Raw genomic sequence first — 25,200 nt, 5'->3', positions numbered from 1 at the left:
AACCCGGTCGTCAATATGGGGAATTTTAACATTCAAATAGTAAATTTTATAATACGTGTCGTCTATTTTCTAAGTGTCAATTACAATTTTTAAAGTTCAAATAGTATTTTTTCTTGCATAGACAATAAATTTTTCTACTTATCCTGTAATTATTCACGTTTAAATCGTAAATGGAAAAATGACTATTTAGAATGATAGTATTTACTGATCAATTTATCATTATATTACTTGTCATTCTCAATTTTTATAGTTCATTTTTTTCCTGTACCATTTTTATCCAAGCAGATAATCACTTCTATCTCAGATGGCAAAATTTACAAATTTTTTATATATAAGAAATATTACTATCTTAGTAGTAACTATTACTATCGGCAATAATAAAAATGATTATACAAGATAAAAATGGTTCCACTTAAAAAAATCAGGAGTAGAGCCAGAGTGATCACTGATTTTATTTCAATTGGAATTCACCCAGAGGCATACGGAATTTTTCTTTTTCCACCGTAATGATTTCAGAAAAATCTGAAATTTTATTTAAATCCGCATTCACTTCGATTTTGAGTTTCAATATTAAAATAAACTTCTCTTCGGAGTAAAATTCATTTCAATGGAATAAAATAAACACACATCCATTCACCCCATGTTCACTCTGGTTTCAATCCGCATTGACTCCGAAAATTTTTTCACTAAAACACAAAAGTATGATAATGATTATCACATATAATATATATGATAATCATTCCCTACTGCAAGATGGTAATAGTTACCATTTTTTTTCACCGTCTACATACATACACATACATAAATATATACATATTCTGTAATACATGACTATGACTTTCTCTTTCATTAATATAATCCGATTAATATGAATAATACTTTTATCCTATTAATATATATTTTGGAATGACATTTAAAGAGAGTTTAATAGTATTATAATACAAAGATTTCTAATACATTAAAATCAGTATAATAATAATAATAATAATAATAATAATAATAATAATAATAATAATTATTATTATTATTATTATTGTTATTATTATAACTCTATGATACACAAAAGGTACGTGATTATCGTGTCGCCCCGGTTTGGTGCACACCTCGTTGTTATGTATGGCTTACAATAGCCCGGCGGACTTCCATTCTTGGTGTGGAGTCAACCTTGCAGGTCACGATCCAATTGGGACGTTATTACTAATCCGACGATACATATCACCAGCATAAATTAACTATAATTCTACATGAGAGCTTTGCCAGATTTTAGATCTATACAGTTATATTAACTCACGGATATGTATATCTAACAATTTTATTCCATATGCATATATGTACCTGATCCTTTATCAAATTAAATAATTTGTTGTTTAATGTATACTTATACATATATAGAAAGGATTGAGTCTGTTGTACATAGATATAGATATAGATAAATATACATTGGACTATCGACTCAACCACTGGTTCTTCACAACTTTATTTCATGTTCTTATACACTTGCTTATATTACTGCTGGCTCGTCAATCGTCGTAATAAAAATACTCTAGGTTGCTATGTGCGTGTTTTTTTATATTTACACGCAGCAAATCTATACTTTGTGCAGAGTTGACCGGAAAGAATTAATAATTTAAAGAAATAGTGCACCTTTAATATTTAAATGACAGAGTTTATTTGTTTTGTTGAATTTATAGTTATGGAAGTAGGAATGTTATTCTTGGAAGCTAGTTGACGTAAAAACGTATTGAAAATTTTTGCACCACCCACTAGATGCATCAGCGCTGGATGTTCTACAAGCGACTATTATATCTTTACACTGTTTACGTAAAATATATTTTTTTATTTTACTTGCAATATTTCAAGGCATCTAGTGTATGCCCACTATTTCGACTGTAAATATGATCAATTTATTTAAAACCATAAATTTTGAGTTGTTTGACTCAAATGGGCATTAAGTAGGTCAAATTCAAATTGAAATCAAATGTTTTTTTATCCATTTTTTACTTGTTTTTGGCTAACTTGACCTACTTAGTATCCATCAAACTCAACTTAATTGACTTAGAGGTCAAAAAAGTCAAATATTATGTTATTTGTTTAACCTGGGAGCATTTGGAGGTTCTAAACTTCTTATTACCTTCACATTATTTATGTAAAATAAATTTTTCAAATTTTATATTACAGTAATATTCAATTCGCGGTTTTTGCGCAGGTCATGTAGCATCAGAATATTTTTTTTTTTTATTAAATTTATATAAATTATACGTTATTATAATCCAGCGGAGAATCGTTGATTTTTTATTTAGAATAATTATGAATATATAAACCGTAGGATTTTAAAAATAATATGCAGAGAAAGAGTATTGAGTTTTTTTTGCAATAAATTTGAATACGATAGTAGCTTTTTAGACTTAACGATAAATTGTGTAAAATAAAATAAATAATGGCTTGCGGTCAATGACAATAGGAAAAGAATTGTCGTGTTGATTTACTGTTTGTAATTATGAAGATTAGAGACAAGTTTGAACAAACTTAAACAAACATATGTAATTATTTATATTTATATACTTTGGCTTGTTACTATAATTAAAAACCACGAGGTCCGTTTAAAAATCTGGACAAGTTCCAGATAAATTTTAAGAAAATTTTTTCTATAAAAATTTGAAATTTTCTTAAAAATAATTTAAAAAAAACTTGAAAATACTTTCGAATATAGACAATTTAAAAAAAAAATAATAATAACAGTACAGCCCATAGTTTGTTCATTAGAGTGTTAAATTTAATGATGACGTTTTTTAACCCGCTCTCACTTGTACTCATGAACCGGAAGAAACCGCTAGTTACATACACATTACCTTGTTTAAATAAAATAAAACAATAATTTTTTACACCATACAAACTGTAATTTTCGACGAATTCTTGAAACAATGGTTTAATTCTCAGTACAACTTGGCGAAAATACTCAGAGTATCATTATGTCCATTATTAATGTACATTATTCAATCTTTTATGCCAGCGATTGTATGTACAGGATAGATATCTCATTCAACTCGCTGCTAATGTTTTACTAATGAGATTTGAGTCATTACACGTATATTTATTATCCCGTCTATCTGATACTGCTACTCTCTTATATTATACCTACATCAAGATCTTCATCAGCTTTTAAATCATACTTTATTATAAATTCCGTATAAATAAATAAATAAATAATTAATTAAACTCTCGTTGCATTTAAATTCGATATGTTAATTTCAATTCATTTCTATCTTTCAATATCAATATAGTGATCAGTGCAATAGCTAACTCAATAACTTTCATTACCGTCCTCTAAAATATCCAATCTACTATAGATACATATATATATATATATATATAGAGTACGTACTATCGATACCTTCAATTAATTTAAAAAGACTAAAACTAATAATGGGTGACCGTGCGACCGATAACGATAGAACAGATAATGGAAAGATAACACGAGTTGTCAAGAGTCATTGAGAAATGACATATTTAATTGAGCTGCCAAGTCAATGATATATTTTTTTTTTTTTTTTTTTTTATTAATTATCAGCAGTAATAATTTTACTAATTACTAAAGCTATTTAATTGCTCGAGTAATTTAATTTTTAAAAATTCATTAAATGAAAAAATTTCGACGCTCGATGTTGCTAATATTTTTTTTTGTAAGCCAGTTCACGTTTTTAAAAAATGATAATTTAATTACTCAGTTTTTTAAGACGAAAACAGAAACACATTCGCTGTAAAAAGTCAAAGTGTTTTTTAAGTGGCAAGTTTTTTTATCTCAAAAAATAAAAAAAAAAAAAAGAATATAAAACATGAAACATGTTTTAAAAAGATAATTGTCAAATGTCAGAATAATTCAGTATATAAAAGAGACGATGGAGGCTCAACATAAAAATGAGGCAGGAAGTGACTCCCGGTTAGTAACTGAACACTTTGAGTAAATTACACCCATTTCTACCCCGTATCTGGTGCAGTGGCAGCAGCATACCGACATAGCAGTAAAAGCAAAAGTACCAGTAGGACTACCAAAGAGCGACAAGAATGGTTCCGGAACGTCGGTTACGAATAACCGGATGCGGCCCGAAAATGCCCAAAAACCGAGACGACCATAATATCAAGAGCGCATAGACTGACACCGTAACACATTTGCATATTATGTATGTGTGCATTAGAGTTTTATGTTAAATGACATTCGAGAATCTTTAACCCCATTGTCTTTATTATTTCAGTCGGACATTTAACGACGTATTGTCTTTTGTCTGTCTCTTTTGATGCTGCTCGCCGACACCATGCAGAACTCTATAGTCTGTAGTAACATAGAAGCATAGTGTCTATCTATCCCCTTGTTTTATTTTTCTGGTGTCCATTATGCGATATGTCACGCTGCATAATGTATGTTCGCAATGCAAAGCATTACAACTTCCGGCGCATCATCCATGTCATTGTTTACGAGCAGCGCTCCATGACGGGCAAATGGATCCATCCACCACCTATACTACCCGGACAGCTCATCATGCTTTGATCCAACATACTTCAGGATAATCCACATCCTCAGGCACAATACTCCTCTTCGACGGATTTCCAAGGACTTGGTTATAATAAAAAAACAAACAAATACTCGCTACCAATTAAGACCATTACGGGCTACAGAAAGAAATTATGTCAACATATTTTTCCTTTTAGCTAACCCATTAGCTAACCAACCAATTTAGTTAACATTTATTTACTTTTTTTTTAACTTGTTCAAATGCAAAGCCTCGTTTAATACAATCGTAATAATACGCGATAGGAATTGCAGAAAGGAAAGTTAATGAGAAATCTTTTGGGGTTGGATAACAAAACAAGAAAGAAAAAAAATTATATGAGCGACTGGAGATTGTAGTCATGAGGGTTGAAACAATGGGCCAGAATCGTAAGAAACGAAAAAGAAAAATAATAAAAAATAAAATGAACAAGAACAAGAACAAGGAAAATGAGAATGAGAAGAAATTCTTGCACGGCTTGAAATCTAGTACCCAGAGTTAACTTTTTACAAACTTCCGTCAGAGACAAGAGTACAGAGTTACTGATGAGGATACACATGAAAGAACTGAGAGAGAAAGTGAGACAATGATGGGTGTCTGGGCAATGTGGATGTGAGACGAAGAAAATGAATCGAGGACACTAAGAAACTGAGAAGAAGTTACTTCCTGGGTTGGTGCGTGCCAAAAGGCGGTTTTCCCGCTTTACATATGAAGCGCGTTTCCTATTGTTTTTTTTTCTTTTTTTTTTCTAGAGCCTTCCCTTGTTGCCGCTTTATTTTTTTCCCCAGTGAATTATGGCACTGATCCACAACAGCAGAGGCTCTAGCTGTGCCCCAAAGATCCCGAAGGCACAGACGCGACGCGAATTACTCGTTCTCATGAACATAAACTGGCTAGAGCTCAGACAGACATTTTGACGTCCGTTAGCTTTTTCGCGTACTGTTGGTGCAAGAAATACCGACGCCTCAGTCCTAGATGCCTGCTTTTTTACATGTCAGCATGAGTAGGCAAATTTCGCGCTTGCAAATGACGCAACTGGATTTCCTGGGTTTGGGTTAAGCCAGAGCTCGGTATAGTAGTAAAGTCTAGGGTTGGATGTACCGTGATATGTGCTCGGTATACGAGAGTTCAACTCCCTATATATAATGTACATTCACTGGCAGAAGGCACACAAGGCATTTCCAATTTGAATATGCGACATGAGAAAATAAATATAAATAAAAAACAGATGCAAATTATGCCGTATTATAAATTGAACCGAATGTTAAATTTATTTTGCTTATGTTCACTATTTGCATTACAATCATTTTAGGATTTTATAAATTTTAAAAAAGTTACTTTGCACTTTTCTGTCCCTACTCATACTTATTATTATTATTAATAATAATGATAATAATAATAACAGGTTTTGAGTTTTATTAATAAAGTGAATCCTGTTTCTGTTAGCACGGCTGTTATTAACATTCTCATTACAAAGTGTATAATGCATCTTATTGTTCGCCACTAATGAGCTGTAACAATCTGATCCTCTCTCGCCTCCCATTTACTTCGAAACAATTCTGGTTATTAATATAAATTTATGGATATATATCCAATACATTCAATGCAACCAATGACGTAAATTCAACTCAATAGTCTTTGTTTTTACCTTTTTGTGTTATATATGTACATATAAATATTGGCAATGTGGTAAAGTGTCTGAGAACGTGAGTCCGAATGAAATAACTCTCATTCCAACGTGTGTTGTCTGGCATTTCTCGTAACACCGAAAACGTGCTTCTTGCTGATTGTCACCAAAATTAAAGACACCAAAAGACAGAACAAGTATGACCAAGAATGTGATAAATTTATCTACAGAATTACGTAAAAAAAAAATATTTAATTAAACCAATTCGTATTTATTTAGATAATTTATTAATTTCCGTGGATTTAAATGTGACACAGCCTTATACTTTGGAATATAACCATATATGTATGAGTAAAGAAGTGATCCTTGGACTTTTAAAAATATTCTAACGACTTTGAAAATATGTTAATATATATTACAAATATTAATTATTTTTTTCAAATGACGAGACGACACTGAACTCATTTATTTATTTTGAAATATGGCCAGTATTTTTTTTAAATGTCAATGCTGGGTTTTTTTCGGTCTTCGGCAGCCGAAATTGAAGCAGATTTTTTATTATTTATTTAATTATTTAAATCTGAAAGGTACACGATGGCGTTTAAAGGTTCATCTAAAGCTTATAAGATAAATTATATTTATGCTTGTCAATTTTTAAAAAATACTTCATGTATACTTTAATGTTGAGATTTTAAAAGTGTTACACGGCAGTAATCAGAATTGAAACAGTCACATGAATTTATTAAAAAGTGGAAGAATGAATGCAACAGCTAAATTTCAATAAATAAATAGCTAATTTTTGTTGAATATAAAAAAATAGTACTGAAATATAAAGCTCATTAGATAAGCTTCATAAAAATATTAACAAGATTTAACTATTATGTATTAACTGAAAGTTATTAAATGAGAAAGTAAAAAAAATGTTTTTTTTTATTTTTCTGAAAATTTTGAAATTCATCAAAGTATTAGAAAAAATTATCTAAAGATTAAACAGCATAGCTTAAATTAAAGCAAATCGAATGAACATAAAGATTCAATCACCAAAAATAGATTTTTTTTTAGGATCAAAAGTTATTTAAAGATAAATCAAGAAAAGTTGAATTTTTTGAAAAATTAAAAAATCTTTAAATGGCTATAACTTTTATACTTTTTGGCCGATTTAGCTCATCTTCGAACTGAACCGAGCTCTTTAGCTCAAGAATATGTAAAATAAATTTCATCAAGATCGGTACAGAATTGTGAACGCTATCGTGGGAGAACCGGGCGTTATATCGTGTATATATATATATATATATATGAACTTTTTCACCAATAGTATTTTTGGAACCTACTTGACTCAAATAGATAGAAAATGTTAAAATTTTTGTAAAGTTGCGTCATGAGGACAAATACAACTGTTAGATTTTTATAAAATCTACTAAAAAAAAATTTAGGGACTCATTTCTCCCCCCTCTCCCTTCTTTACTTATATAAATACACAACACTTTAAAAAGTGTATATATAAATTTAGTTTCAATTGTTGGTAATAATTTTTTAACGTGTATTTTATAGGACAATATATGTTTTTGTAGGTCGGTAATTTACATATGTAGTGAGTGTTGTGAGGGAGAATCCACACATTGCACTCTGTGTACATATATAGACCCAAGTGTACAGTAGTAAAGCGACACGCGTGTTACGTGGAAAGCTTCTGCATGCAATTTATCGCTCCCACGAGCATAAATAAGGGAATGTACATAAATATGGCGCGCGGTTTTGCGGTCTGAGGATTTACAATGCATCACAATGTGACGCTGTTCAGCCAATCGATAAATACCGATTATCAAGGAAATAAAATTCTTTCATGAAAGAACTTTAAATAATACCAGTGTAATGTCATTAAATAAAGGAAAATCCTGCATGCAATTCGCGTTCCCGTACTTATACATCGCGCTTGCGCATATTTACACCAGCAATTTAATTGTTTAGCGGGTGATAAACAAAAAGAAAAAAAATAAAAAAAAAATTTAAAAAAAAAAATGAAAAGACAAAGAAACTGTTGCAACAGGTTTATCTATCACAAGATGATCGACGGCCGTGACCGGAAAGACTTTGAATTATACAACACGTTGCGTGTTAGACCCTCCACAATCATTTCACCTGCCGGTCTAATAAAACCTGCTGAAACGATCGTCGACTTTGAGCAATTGAGAAGTCACAGACACGCTAGTACTTGTTACCAGTAACTAGTATTTGTAACAACTAACAAGTATTGCAACTAAATCTAAACTTGTCTCTTTCTAATCGTTACCTGCTCTATTTGTATCTTATACACAACTTCAAGTCACTGAAAAATTTTACTTTTTTTTTTATCGCCTAGATAACTTGCAACTCGCCTCATTTGTATCACACATTATCTTATAAATTTATTTTCACCTGAGGCTAAATTATTTATATTTTTATGAATAAAAATAATTCTAGCCATAAAGGAAATAATAAAATAATGTAAAAAAAAAAAAGTACGTATGTGTATACTCAAATTACTTAAGACTTTATTGATGAAATCAATACTGCAGTACACATATTAACTGATAGGACATGAGAACAAGTTATAAAAGACATTTTTCCGCATACATATAATGTATGAATGTGTGTGTGTGTGTCTTGGTGTGTAACGAGAAAAGAAGTAAAGATATAGTAGGAAGATGATACACAATGTAAGCAGGTTTCTTGTGACTCGCGTGTCGGCATCTTTTGAAATGTGGAAACCTCGTTGGTATCTTTTTCAAGCCCATTGTTGTTTGCAAAAAATAGTTAGCGTAAGTTTAAGCCTAGTGAGGAAAGAAATAATTAATTACAGCTAAAACCGTAAATCATTAAGGCGAATTATATGAAATACATGAGCAACGTTGCTGCTCTATCATTATCCTCAGGTGCAAATGTTAGATTTATGATAAATGATCTGATCTACCCAATACGTTTTTAAAAACTTATTGCTTTTTTTTTTTTTTTATTTCGATAAAACCAAATGGCAATGCAATACCCCGTTGGTTAGGTTACATCTGTGCCGTGTGAACTCCAATCTCGTTTGATAACCGGCATAAGCATAAACGTCTAAATATACAAACATATATATAAATATATATGTATGCACATGTGGCAACCTCATCGATTAGTGTATTGGTGAGTCTTATACGCAAGACACGGTAAATCAGACAGCTCGAGGATGCATACCTGTCGATGGCAGGTGTGCTGGTGGTTCCTGTGGCTTTCAAAGGCTTGTTAGATTATTCATCTGTATGAACAATGACGAGATATATATCTATATTATATTATATCACATTGTGATGTAATAATAAAGTTTATAACTGCAAGTAAAGTTAAATATTAATTTTCATTGTTTTATGCTAATAGACAATTGAATTAGTTGGGTAAAACTTTAGTCATTGATGTGTTTTGTGTTTAATGCTGATGTTTGTTGAGCCGAACTTTAAGACAACAAAGCTTTGGTAATTTTAATTTTAATATATTAAAAATAATGCACTGAGTGTATTACCATAGTGATGACCAACTCAAAGTGCTTTCAGTATTTTGTGTTGTATGTATATGTATATGTATATGATCTTTGCCGTAAGAATTTCCTGCGTAATTTAAGCCTCGGTGAGCAAAGACAATGGGACTAATTGTCAAAATGTAACTGGAAAGATTTATTTAAATTTAAAAATGATTAACTCAAAAGTTAACTTTTTACTTAACCGTTGGTATCTTGTAAAAAATAAAAGGAAACGAGTTGAGTTAAGTTGAGCTGAGTTGAGTTTTGCCGAGTGAGAGAATAAATGAAAGAGTTCTTGGGAGGAAAAGTAATAGGTCAATTTAAATATGGAAAAAATAAAAAGTTTAAGCAAAGCGGAATTAAAAATGAGTTTCATAATTATTGTAAAAGTTTTTTTGTTTGAGCAAAAGGTTACGGGAATAAAGTTATGTATATAGATAGGTCTCTTTATTATCACATTGAAAAAATAGTTTTTATTTCATGATATTACTTTAGCTCGAACGATTTTCTCAACTTACTCATTCTTCTATTCATGTCGAAAAGTTGTGTTCATGATGAAAAGTTGTGTTAGTTTAATGTTTGCTGTGTAAAGTATAGGCTATATAGAGAAATCCTGGTAGTAGTGAATGCTTTTCTTACTTTTCCTTGTACGGATGGATACAGATGAAAGTCTCAGAAAAGCTCTTTTGGCTTTTCAACCTCCAATAAGTCGAGCCCGTTGGCAACAGCCCAAAGAACAGGTGTTATCACCTTTAACTTTTTTTTTCTCTATCTTGTACACTGAAAAATCCGTGTGTGCAAATTTCAGTATGTGTGTTTATAAAAAATATTATAAAAATAAGGATAAAAGAAAGAAAGACGGTATGAGTAGCATTAATAAAAATAAAAAAATGTCTACCTCCAATTTTCAGATAATATATTTGCTCTGGTTGCCTTACTTCTCAACGATTCCTTTCAAACTTTTCTGCGTTGTGCGACTTTTCCACCGAGCACAAATAACATGCAATCAGCTAAAAGCATATTTCACATCTCACTTTTACACAATTGAAAAGCTAAGCGAAGAAATATGTTTCTGAGAGAAATGAGCAAAAATGAAAATGTACTTCTTGTTCATGTTATTTTATTTTTTTATCCTTATCCTTATCCTTTTTTCTTCTCTTTACTTACTCTTTGCTCTATTTTATTTTATTTCACTTTTCAGTTTTACTTTTTTCTCATTCCCTTTATTACCATGCTTTTATTTTTAACTTTTTTATTTAACTTTCTTTTGGTCTCGCACTGCGTTCTCCACATCGTTTACCTTTCAAAATGATCTCTTTCAATTTAACCCCGAGGAACTTTATTTTGATTTTATTTTTACCTCCAATGACTCAAACGTGCTTGCACACGATCCTTTATATATCTTTAAACATTTTTCTGTTTTTATCCCCCAATATATTTTATATTTTTCCTATTCCAGCATTCGTAGATTCACCTCAATTTTTAAAAATACCAACACTTATCAAAAATAATCATAACAATAAAAGAAAAGAAATCATTAAGACAAAGGGAATAACAAAGATAATATTTTTAATTGACACAGCAGTGAAGCGAAATCCTCTTTGAAATAAAAATCAGCAATTTAAATTTAAACGAGATACTTTTTAAGAAAAATATAACACCGAGGGATATAATATCTTTTTATTCTCGTTTTTTGGACAAAAGTCATTCCGCCCGTAGTTATAATAATCAGTGGACCGTGGACAGCCACGTGTCACTTTTCTCAATGCCCGTCGCCCGATATCTTGCCGACATTTTTTGTGGTAGGCCTCATTGTTAGCAGCTCACCCTTGTGAGAAATTCAATGTGGGTATTCAGGCGGGCGAACAAGTCTCTCCATTCACATCAAAGCTGACGAAATATACGTCTGGTACTCTCTTGTTTCTCGTCTCCCCCATTAAAATCTAAAAAAACGAAAAAAAAAAAAAACCATAATAACAATAACTAAAACAAATAGCCGAGAAAAATGCACCCACACACTTAATAAATTTATTTCGCATTAAAGGAAAAAATTTTAATAAAATTCAGCTCAATCGTCCATTTTACATGCATAAACTAAATAATAAGTGAACTCGCTGTTCGGATAAGAAAAAGTTTTAAAAAAATGGGAAAGTATAACACAGACAGACAGACAAGAACGTTGGCACGTGAGGGTTTAAACGAATGCAAGTGTGAGCTTTTGGCTCGCGTTTCAGCTTCTCCACTTCTCCGGAACTATGAATCTCGGACACCCTGGAGCGCCGAGAATTACGGGATTCTCTTATTTATAGTTATCGCTTTTTAAAACGTATTTTCTGGTCACGGAGATACACGTGCAGCATCAACACTAACACACAAACTACAGTACAACAGCAGCAGGAGCTAAAAAAATTTAATACCCACCCTCATATGGAGACTGAGCATACGACCATCCGAACACATAATATCCTTCGTATTCTCGTACACACGACCCACACTCGATCTAACCCAGTGTAGGTTACTACAGTACGGTCTGCTTGCTACAGTATAGTACTACCAGTACTACTACACTACACTACAGTCCAGTACAGCACAATACACTACACTACACTAGGTGCTCTCTCTTTCAGCATCAGCAGTATATACTCTTGTGGCACCCGATCTACGGAAATCGAATGGTTGCATTCGATGAGCCACTCGATAAATTTACTCGTGTAGTCTGCAGTGAATCTCCGAATTCAAACAAAACAATCTACGGGTAGACAATGAAATGGAGATAGATATAGCCAGCTAGCCATCTAGTGAGGTAGATAGATTGCCAAATAAATGGATAGAAGAATGTGTAAATTAAAATCCTGAAGAAAAGGAATTACAAATATCTGAATAGAATTACCGATAAGGTATTATCTTATTACAATTGCAGGGCGCCGTCTAATCATCATTGGAAATTCTCATTCGACCCGTAACACAATTCTTGGGGGATTTCCTGAGGAATTTCTAAGCCTTGGCGCTATACTACATTATCCCACAGGCTCTCACAAGGATCTTCTTGGTCTCGGTGGTTGGATCTGAACCAGCTTCAGTATGAGACGTAACACCACCCGTGAATAATGGATTCTACCACCCATACTTATAGTCTCTCAATAATTCTACTTACTCGCCCTTACCACTCTACCACTGTACCACCATCGCTATTTCCCTTCTCCGCCTCTGCAAGCTGTCCCCAGATCCGACACTCGTACGCTTATCTGCGCTTTCGACTCTGTATCAATCTGGCTTATTGCTCTCTTACATTTCATCTCATTTCATGGGTATGATAACGTCCGATGTATCGTCATTGGCCATCACAAATATTAATCCCTTGGTAAATTTCATTTTAAAGTTATTAAATATCCCACTAAAATAAAAATTTTAATTATTCATGCCTTGTTTTTTAAATTATTGAGGTTCCTGTAGCTCGTAAACCATCGACTTGACCGACAGGGCTTTTTTTTTTTTTAAGAATTAAATTTCCTAAAAAATATTCAGAGTGACAGCGGATTAAGTCTGAAGTGAATTCGAAGTGAATTTCCGGAGCGAATAATTGTTTTCTTTTAAATTTTAATATTGAAACTTTAAATCGGAGTGAATGTCGATTGAAATAGAATTCAGATCACCCTGAAATCACTCCGCTGAAAAACTTCCTCTTTACTCCGTATTAGAAGTGATCTTTTTTAAAACTCGGAAACTCCGAATGATGAACTTGAATTTAAATAAAATTCATAATCACTCTGAATTGACTCCCGCTTTTTTCAGTGTTGATACTTTGACTCTGAAACTAATGGATAAAAGCAGGAATTATGTGTACATGAAGAGACACATAGTCGCACATTAAGTTATTAATTTTCGTGGGTGAGTTGTAATTTCAGCTTAAAGTTTATTGCACGTACGTGGTAGTGGATTAATGCACGTGAGTTACAAACAACGCAAGAGTTGCTTGGTTGATAAGATGTATAATATAGTTCCTTTGTATATCTTAACGAGACTAAATGGAGCTTTGTAGTCGATGGTTCTTAGCAAAAGTTATATATTACCACGTCTGCCCGTGAATTTTCACCCAGTTCGTGCTTATGTACATACATATAAATATATATATTCGTGCTTTCAAAGCGAGTCCAGATAACTAACTTCATTGTCTGTGCCTCCAGGTTAAGAGCTTCCTCAGTTTTGTGATTACATGCATTATTTAACACTAAATATTTCACCACAATTTATTTACTCTAATATTTCGTTTTTACGGAGGATTTACCATAATCATTATATTTAAATCTGAGCACCCAATTTTGACTTGATGCCTGAGAAAAAATTCAAAATTACTCTGATTGCCCGAAATTATACTATGTTAGCTGCACTTGAAAGTAAATATTTATTTTATAAAATAAATTTATTAATAATTGTGATCATAATTCTCTCGCGACTAAAAGAGAGATTTAAGGGAATAGTTTCGTAATAAATAACTAAAATTCACCATAAATAAATATGCCGTGAAAATTTTGTGTTAACTATGATTTACATACTCTTTTGTACGGATTCTCACATAAATTTTGAGTTGATTGTGTTAGCAGCACAAATTGTTCTCTGGATAATGGAGAAATTTTTTTAATTGACTAAATAAATCTATGCTCGTTTTAAATTTTTAAAAGGAAAAGACTGAAAGAATTAATCATGGGAAAATATACTTTGGGTATGAAAATATTGTAAAAAAACTGTGTTTTAGTTTCGTAAACTTTGACGTCATCAGAAAATCCGGATTTTAAATATCATGAACTACGAGCTCGAAAAATCTTTGAAATTGAAAGAAAGCCGCCCATATTTTCAGAGAAAATTTCGAGACAGGTTTTTCATTAAATGATAATACGTCAATTAATTAGAGAATTTGGGTATGGAAAAAATGCAAATATTTAAATGTGATATAAAGATAAAAAATTTTTTGTTATTTAAAGTCTTATTATTGAGGTTTTTCTTTCTCTAAATAATTATGAGTAATTATAAGTACTTTATCTTTCCGTTGGTCGCGCTATGAGGGATTCCCTCACCCGAACTCAAAGAAAATTCCTATAATAGAGCGCGAGTTACTAAAAAAGACGCGACCAACGGGTATAATTATTGTAACTACAAAATATAATGAGTCTCATACTTTTTGTGAATTAAAAATACTAACTCAAATTCAAATGTCTTCAAAAATTGAATTTTCAAATCAAATTAATTTTTAATTTTTTTTTGTTACAGACGGACTTTATGGAAGCTGAAGAAATTTTGGTAAGTCAAGGAAATAATTATTATAATGACTTGCATGCCATGATAAATTTGAATACCTAGATAATTTGCAATTTATAATAATTGAAATATTTATGAAAAGCGCGCATTACTTATGATAACAATTTATTTAAAAAGTTTTATGAAGAGGTAGTTATATATAATAAGCTGGAAGAATTTTTAAAATCCAACCGTAAAATGAATAATTAAAAGAGCTTATGGAGTAAAATAATAATAATTACGGGGTGTAATTTTTGTTGAGCGGATTCGCGACGGTCTAATCGTATATATGTGTATAATATCGTATATTTTTATTATTTCTGTAGATTTCAGTGGAATTTATTGTTTTAACAATACAAAATCCCGGTGGCAGGGGGCGAGAAGCGTAAAAGATGATAAAAAGAGTATAGAATAGAGAGTAGAGAGCGTTGTTCGTTATCTCGAGACCGTGGCGCTCGATTTATCTTGGTACATAAATAATTTATAATACCGGGGTCGTCGTATAGAGAATATAAGCGAGAGATGGTATAGAGTATAGTTGAGAATAGAGTATGCCGTAGTGTGGAGAAGTACCATAGGGTGAAGTGTATACGTTTAACATTGGGAAAAGTGCACGTTCTTCAATGACAACCTTCAACCTCTGTATACTCTACCTTCTTCTTCCTCTTCCTCTACTTCTACCTCTGCTCTATAACTCTGTACTCTTTTTCTCTTTTCTTCTAATACTCTATTTCTATTTCTTATCTTATGCGATTCGGGTAGTTCCTGCGTACTCTTTTGATAAAACTAAACAATATCACGTCCGTTGGAGTAAAGGTACAAAATAAGTTTTAAATCTACTTGTGACTCTTATAGATACTCTATATATTTTTATTTCATTATATTTATCCATTTCTTATACTCAGTCAATAAATTTAATATCCACATAATGTCTTTCGTGATACGTAATATATATCTATATATATATATATATTGTGTAAGAGATGTAGACATAGGAAGCTGACGAGGATATTGAGTAAAAGAATATAAGAGGGTAAATATAAAATCAACAAACCGTAGGTTCGATAAACTTTTTCGAGATTAATCTCTCTCTTGATAGATTCACTGAAAATAAAAATAATAATATATAATATTTTTTATTTTCACCAACACTGATTTTAACTATAATATTTATATAAAAATAATTTTTGTTGCTAAGTTATTTTTTAAATGAAAATTCAATTTCCCCTTTTTCAATTATCCGTTAATTTATTTGAATTTAAAAAAAAAATTCAATGAAAATCTTTAATGGGGGTTTTAAAATGCAGAGAAAAATGGTCTATTGAAAAAGTTGTAATTGTTTCCAAGCTATTGATTAAAAAAAATCCGAAACTTTAATTATTGATTAAACAATTATTTGAAAACCAGTGATGGAAAGAAAGATTTTTTTTTTCTTTTTATATCTTAAGAGCTCCGTAAGTTAGAAAAATTATTTTCCATCAATCTCAATGTCATGTATTGTAAGTTATATCTTTTCTCATTTGTTATGAGGGTTCATGAGCTTTGTCAAGATTTTTCGGATATTATTATTAGCTATCAGAACAAGCATTATTCTTTTGACTAACAATCGATTTGTAACAAAAGAAAAAAAAAAATCTTTTCGAAAACATATTTAAATAAAACGAAAATTTTTTCCATCTATAAATTACCAAAGGCCTAGTTCAATTAAACACAGCCATTTACTCTCTCAATATTACTCTAGTAATAATAAAAAAATTTCAAGCATCAATTATGAATATCAATGACTCTTTTACTCATTCCCGATATTAATTAGCATGAAATTATCAATCGATTAAAAGGGGTATAAATTATTAGTTAGTACCCCCGAGAATAGCGAGACACCCATTGAATAATTAATAAAAAAATATCTCGTCTATCAGAATACATTCATAAGACATAATATGAACAAACCCAGCAAAGGGTATTTAGCAGATATAAATATTTAATTCGTCGGTTGCCGGGTAGCAACATGCGCTAATATCAATCGTAGACAGCGCCACCTTTTCAGCTACCACAGTCGACCTCTATATCTCTCATTCTCAACTCAATACTTTTTTTACTATTATTATTATCAAAGCTTTTTCCATTTTTTTTTACCCGTTTTATTCTTTCGCAAACCCCAGAAGCCCTGCACCTGCGCTCCTACACCGCCGCCCACTGCACTACTAGCAGGTCCTCCTCTAACTTTGCCCGCGATAACTCTTCGCCTGACGACAGGAGAGCTGAGTAGACACTCGGCTGACGTTGAGCTATTCATTTATCGATTAACATCAAATATAGAACACCGACTGTATATAATCATTCATCCCTAGTAACAACCACCTATTCCCAGTTGTATGCCTGTCTGCCACAAAAATCCACAATTCTATCGTCAATTTCTCTCAAACTACTGCGTTATGTATCAGTATTAAACTTTTTCTCTAGTACATTATCATTTTTTTATTATTTTCCTGCTTTTTCTCTTCCTCTTCCTCTCTCTTTATTATTTATCTAGTTTGTCTTATCATTTCGCCTTTGCTTGCCATATCGAAATTATTTCTCTCTATTTTACCAGCAATCTCGTAGTTGAAAAAATATATTTTTCATATTATTAAATTTAAATTAACTCACAAATAACAGATATAAACTTTTTAGTAAATTTATAAACAATATTTTATAATTAATATGCTTTTTAAATTAATAATAAAATTAAAAAAAAAAAATCTCTTTACTTGGATACTAAAATAACCGACTGAAGTAACCCAGCAGACTCAAGTATGAAAAATAAAAAAATATTATAAAATGCTGGAACTTTATTACCTCGAGCTTTTTTCCCAAGTTACCGCGGCAAAAGATATTTAAATGAAATTTTCGCAGGGATGTGGTAAAAAAAAGGAAAAAAAATATGTTGCTACACCAGGAGCTATTGCTTTCTTTATTGAGTGAAACTATATCGTGTCAGTATGATCTTGAATATGTGATACTATATATATATATATGAAGCTTAGAATCACACGGTAGAGGATATTGTACGTTTCCACTTCTCCGCAATAATATATTTGGTTTTTCTAGATTGGAAAATCCGTCTTACTTTTACTTGGCTTTTTTTGTTTATAACCTCAGGCATTTCAAACTCAACTAAATTAAAATTTTTATTATTCTTCAGATTGTTATAAAGAAAATAAACCATATACTTTTTTAATAACAAAAAGTCGTTAAATGTGAGTTTATACTCACTATCCATGTCCGACGGACGGAATCTTAAATTTTCATATATTTTAATTAACTTTAATTACCCACTTTTTTACTTATGGTAATTATGGATTATTAATATAGAAAACTATTAATTAAGAATTTTAATCTTCATTTTGTTTTGTTAGAATTTTTACTTCTATTGATTTTTTTTTTCAATCAATTTCCATGGGAACTAAAAGCCGTTCTTAATTTTTCGGGAGCGACGTACTTTCTTTTATTAGAAATTAATCTTAACATAAATTTAAAAATTTTTTTTTTATTTCTCAGTCAAACTTTATAGTTATCAAAATTTTTTTCAAAAAAAATTTTTGAATTTTAAAAAAATACATAAACATTTTTCAGGATTTTCATAACTCTTATGTCTGAAGTTCCTGAGCTTTAGAAATTTATTTTTCGAAACTTTATTAAGTTTTTTTGATAAATTTATTTAATCAAAATATATAGAAAATTTTTTACACCATCATTTAGTAAGTTTTTTTCAAAATCCATTATTAAAAAAAAAAAAAAATTTCCAATCCTAATAACGGTTTTTGTTCACCAAAATTATGACCGACCAAAAATTGATATTTTTGTGCCAAATTTCGTTAACTGACTCAAAAAATTTTTTTGAAAATGAGTAATCTCTTTTTAAAAATTTTCCATTGATACTAAAAATACTCGAGTAAAATGAACTTTTGAATTAATTTACTACAAAAAAAACTTATTACGCATTAATCATTGATTAAATAAGTAACATACATTAACTAAATATGTAAATAAAAAATTATTTACACTCGGCTGAATTTCGAGAATTTTCAATACAAAAAAATTTGAACCACAATCGTATTAGTGTCAGCCGAGTGAGCACACTTGGCACAATAATAATTGTAACAGGTGACTAATAAATTTATTTATCAATTACAATATTAATATTTATTTAGAATAAATTAAAGTGAAAATTAATGCATATTATTTCGATGATAAAATATCGCGATAGCAAACAGCGGGTATAAATATTTATAAAATTTTAATATGTTCACTACAGCGAGTAATTTTGAACTTGTTAATTTATAAAAATTAGTATCAATCATCTCTTGAATTTATAATTAGTTGAGTAGATGAGATAATAATAATACTTGTAGAAAGTTTAAGATTTGAATATATATTTTTTTCAGAGCGTTAAGTTTAGATTTTAGCTGTGGATTAGCTTAAAAATATATTTACAAGAATTTATTCTTGTAATGTTTCTGTAATTCTTTTTTTTTTTTTTTTTTATTTTTTTTTTATATAAATTTTATTAAATGTACGTGGATGATCTTAAAGGCGTTCACCATGAAACTCAAACCGCGAATCAGGCCACGTATCACGTTACATCTCCTTGTAAGTTACTCACTTAACGTTGACGGTGCTCGACACTCGGTCTAGGCTACGCTGCCACGGGATTTACGATAAATTTCTCCATATACTCTATTGCTAACTTAGATAACTATATAATATATATTATGGTATATAATAGTACAGTAGATGGATAAATAGATAGATTGACTTGGAAATTATCAATGGCTTTAATCACTGACACGACATACAAACTACTCAAATTTTTTTCATTTTTAATATCAAGTTATGAAATTTGATACTTGAAAAAAAATTTAAGGATTATTTTTAACGTTATCGTAAATCGTTTTTGTAAAATAATAAATTTAGATTTTTTGATAATTATTTTTGCAGCCATATCTCAGATCTTTAAAAATATTAAATTATTGATAAATTTTGGGAAAAAATATTTCAAAGCTTCAAATATGTTAATTTTATAAAATTACTGTATAGTTAAATTGTTCAAAAAAATTTTTGTTTGGTAAATATTTAAATTTATGACTCAATTTTTTAGATTTTTGTAGAAAATATTGTAAATCAAAATTTTGAAATAACGAAAATTTGTAAATAATCCGTTAAAGAAATCAATATATATGTATTGATAAAAAATTTTTGAATTTATTGTAGAGAAAATTTTAGAAAAAAAAAATTTTTGACAGTTTAATTTATTTTTATTTTTCTATTAAAATTTTTAACCTGTAATGAGTAATTTAAAGTCATCAAAATGATTTAAAATTACAGACTATCGATTGAATAATAAAAAAAAATATCTGATTCGCAATTTATAGCTTCCACATATAAATTTTTGATTTTATTTAGACAAATAACTCACGTTAAACCCGAGTTACAGCGTTTGGAATTTAAATTTTTGTTATAAAAATAAAACAAAAAAAGAATATAAATTGTAATTTTACCATTTTATTAAACAAATTTATAAAACCAGGTTCAGGTGTTAATGTTATTTTAAAAAACAAAGACTAAAGTTTATCGATAATAAAAAAAAAATATATGCGGCTTAAAAGCAAACTGATGGCTATAAATGTTTTTACACGAACAATTTTTATGGCTTACTACAGCTATGGGGATTACATCGTCACAGTGAAGGTCGGACGGGAATAAATTACTCTTTGTTTTTGTTCTATTCATAAATCCATCTACCAGAGAAAAATAAAAAAAAACCTTTTTAAAATATGTGCCTTAAATGGTTTTATTAACCGTATCCGGTGTATGTACATGTTAATGACATAAATAAAAGTCAATTTTTAAATTTTACCGCGCGGGTGCGTTTGCCATTCGCATCTACTGCAAAAACCCCATCGGAAAATTATAAATAAATACGAGTATTGGTATATAAATATATACATGCATATATACATATTATATTTATTTATCAAAAATATCTGTATGTATCAGGATTATTGATAGCATCGTGTGTTATTAATATTCATGGGTTAGAGGATCATTTTTTTTTTTTTTTTTTTTGACGTGTGCATTTTATTTCATCACCCGAGGGTCTTCACTTTACTTACATATTCGTTCCAGTTAAAGTCCGACGCCATCTTTTTAAAACATACCGTCAGTGAATATCTGCACCTGCGCTCCTATCCCTGGAACGAAAGAAAACATTATCTAAACATTACTGCCATTAAAATGGTAACGCTTTCATTACCATTCAATGTATATGTACATATATATATATACATATATATTAGGTACATGCTTTTGCTGCCAAATCCAGAAGATGATAAAATATATAAATATAAATTACTATTCAAAAAAAATATTCTTTATAACGACGAAATTTAAAAAAAAAAAATTTATATATCATGAAAAATTTGTTTATGACACTTGGGAAAAAAGTAGTTAATATATATAATATCAGGGAAAAAAAAAAAACAATGAGCTCTGTGTATTTGCTTCGATTTCAATCTGCAAAAAAATGCAAATTTAAAATACAGTCTGAAGTTATTATTTTTATTTAAAATCTCTTATAAATAAAATATTTTTACTGTTACATAAATATTTTTTTTATACTCATAGTATAAATTTTTTTTCAAATAATATATTGTTTGATGAAATATCAACATGGAGCTCAATTACGTTGGAATTTTTTCAGATTGTACGCTCACAGTAGTTGGTATGTTGTATTTAATTAAATGAAGATAGAGAAGTATTGATATAACGTTTAAAATTGAACTTTCAATAATGTTGAATTGTTCTCTCTTATATTTTATTAAATTTTTTTTTTAGTTTATTTTTTTACTATTGGAAAGTTAAATTGCTATAGAATGACGATGCAACTGCTGTAGACAACAAGATATATTGACGTTGAAATTTTATTAAATAATTGACATCAAATTATAATTAATTTTATTTACGCTTTTTTTTTTTTTTTTTTTTTACTATTTTCTATATTAATTTTTTATTAAATTAAATTTAATAATTCGCCTCGTCTACAAAATACCATATCGCATTCCATCCGGTTGGCAAAAAAAAAGTAATTTCATATATCTTTGTAGAATATAATACGTACATAGAGTATAGTAAATTATTTTGGTCATCGTATCTCTCCGGTTCGTATCACCAATATCCGTGATATTAAATTCCAGTTTTAATTAACAACTAATAACTAATTAAAAATTTATTAACATCTAATAATTAAATTATTAATTTACAACTAATTTATATTTTAACTATGCATATGCAACCTCCATCTAACTTTAACATAATTAAATTTTTATTCAAATATACATGCACTAAAAACTTGATAATTTTTTATTTACAAATTATGAAATTTTTAAAATTTTTTGCGGTCAAATTGACATAAAATCTCGCGTAGAAAAATTTTGTTCCAAAAAAAGTTCATAATATTGAACTTTCAAATTTCAAATATTTCCAAATTTTCAGTTAATCATTTTTGGAACTTTAAAAAAATTCAAGAGTAAAGAAATTTTCAATTTTCAAACCTCGTTTTTGAAAAGTTCTTATAAGAAACTTAAAAAAACGCTGATAATTTGTATTTAACTTTTTTTTACGTTTTTAAAACCAGCAAATTTTCAAATTTAAAACTTTTTTGCTTTTGAATTTCTTCAAAATTCCAAAAATCAACTCCAAGTTCAAAATTATCTCTAATTTTGAAATTCATGGTTGATAACTTTTTTGGAACATTTTCAGAACGAAATGTTTTACGCGGGAAATTTTGAATCAGAATACTTTTAGTCTTTCGATTTCCGATTAAGTAATCAATTTAGAAGTGTCGGTTTTCATTGAAACCATATTATTTTTTATAGATTTATATTGGGGTACTTTGAACCGTTAGTTCTCTATATAATATAAGTAATTTACTTTTTTTCTACCGGCATGGTATATTTTTCGTTTCTCCCGAGCCCTTTAAAAGTTTAAAGGGCCAACTGTACCGGCGTAAGAAGCAGCTGGTAGTGGTCTGAGGTGTTCTGATCCTTTACGGTTCTTTAAAGCTACCCAAGAGAGTCATTTGAACAAGGAGTCTGCTTCCGGAAAGTGCAGGTATATAATACACTCGGGCAAAATGGAAATATATCAACGTTTCATCATTGTGTACCAAAGAAAACCAACAACAACAAAAGAAAATCGAATACATACACTTCCATATATATATATATAGGTTTTAAAGTACACAAAGGTCCAATGACTTACAGATTTACGTGTTTTCTCAACAATTACTTGTAAATTTATGCATTTCGGTTTAAAATATTAAGAGATTTTATCTCGTTTTCAAACGCTCCTCTCGCATAAACTACTCACTCTAGGTTCATAGCCCTCTGGATCTTTTTTATAGTAAATTTAACGAGCTGTAAAAAAGATTCAATGCAGTTTTACTGTATCTTCAATAATTTAGCCAGAATTTAATTTCAAAGCTCTAGAAAATTTCCTCCACCATTTTTCTTTACTATCAATTTTAAAATTAAAATTACAGCTCAGCTATCAAAGATACAAAAAATTTATATAAATAAAATTTTTTAGTAAATTAAATTTTCTACAAAAAGTGTCTTGATGCCTCTTAACTTAAAGTCAATGCTTAACAAGTTACAGGCATTAAAAGTCAAATACTATCCATATAATTAAAATCCCTCACAAATATCGTTATTTGTTTCATAAATATCAATTAGATATCTACTCTAATTATCATTGAAACTTTATTGGAGTTGACAAAAATCAACAGAACCGTCCGATAATTTATTTATTTAAAATTCATGAGCGACATTAACTGCTGAGCCAAAGAATAAAATTTATAACCGAGGATTTAAAAATATTTAAAACGCCTTCAGCTAATGACACTTGATATTGTACAGTACATAAAGTATGTATACTTAATATTGCGTAGACGGTAATCGCGGTTTTTACAGTATATTAGAGATTAAACTCAAGCATGAACATTTAAAGCGACTCAACAATTCAGCCGGCAGACACAAGAGTGCCAGAAGAGATTAACTTGATGAGTTCCAGGGCAAATTATTAGGTATTTGGCCCTTAGCCCATTAGCTTAACATATATATATATATATTCATATAGATGTAGTTATATAGTTGATGTCGCGATCGCGCATGTTCGTCCAAGCATAACTACTGCTCGAGGGGATCTATGTAACAGGCGTTATCGTGTTACCTTAAAACGCGTGGGCATGATCTATCGCGTGATGCCCGACTCTGTAGTGAATACTGGCGTAACGAGCGCGAAATTACGATGTGGATAACAAGAGGGATCGTTGGCGAGCTTCATTTTTTATTATATTTTATACATATTATACTGTTTTTTTTTTTTTCTTTTAATTTTTATTTTTTATTACTAAAGTTTTTTTATTTTCTTGTTCGCTTATTTTCCTTCTCCGACATATTCTGCTTTATACTATGTCGTTATTGTGGAAACCTGGCGGACTACTGATACTCTTTCACAATGAGGATAAGCCTATTATCGTCATTTCAAGCTCTCACATTTCACATTTTTACAACCAACTGTTCAAAAATTCTTATTGTAAAAATTTATTGCCAAGAATTTTACTACTCCCGTAGAAATTATGTATAAACATTTATTTTTGTAGCAAATATATCAAATTGTTCATTAAATGACAATACAGCATTGTAGAGAAAAAAGGGAGGAGCTAAATTGTCCCCTAGGAATTTTTTTTTAAAGTACACATGAGCAGACGGACGTCATGGGGTGATTTAGGACTAAAAATTTCTAAAAAAAATTTTTAAATCTAAATTCAGTCGCGCCAATGTTCATTTGAATTTTTACAATTTAGAGAATTTTACTTTAATTATTTTCAAAATTTAAAAATTTATTTTCTACACTTCTATAGGCTAGAATTTTTTAAAAAAACTTGTATAGGATTCCCAAAGACTACAAATATCCAACCGACGTCATAGTTTTGGTCAAAATCGCGTTCTCAGAAATTCCATATAGATTTTATAGAAAATCGATACCCACACGACTATGCTACGAAAAAAAATTTGTTTTTACTCTTTTATGGGTTAGCATTCTTCCAAAAGACTCGTACGATACTTCTAAAGACTACAAACATCTAACCGACGTCATAGTTT

At 29.9% G+C, this 25,200-nt stretch overlaps 1 protein-coding gene across 9 annotated transcripts in view; it reads left to right on the top strand.

The window, feature by feature from the left end:
* Positions 1 to 25,200, top strand: part of LOC103571306 (growth factor receptor-bound protein 14) — a 200,799-nt gene that overhangs the window by 91,859 nt on the left and 83,740 nt on the right. For all 9 annotated transcript variants that reach the window (XM_053743145.1, XM_053743149.1, XM_053743143.1 and 6 more), the window contains one exon: positions 14,969 to 14,998. In XM_053743145.1, coding sequence (XP_053599120.1) covers positions 14,969 to 14,998 — 30 coding nt within the window. The remainder of the gene's footprint in view (positions 1 to 14,968; positions 14,999 to 25,200) is intronic.

This window comes from Microplitis demolitor, chromosome 1 (genome assembly GCF_026212275.2).
Source record: "Microplitis demolitor isolate Queensland-Clemson2020A chromosome 1, iyMicDemo2.1a, whole genome shotgun sequence".
Taxonomy (NCBI): domain Eukaryota; kingdom Metazoa; phylum Arthropoda; class Insecta; order Hymenoptera; family Braconidae; genus Microplitis; species Microplitis demolitor.
This window is presented reverse-complemented; position numbering and strand designations above follow the sequence as displayed.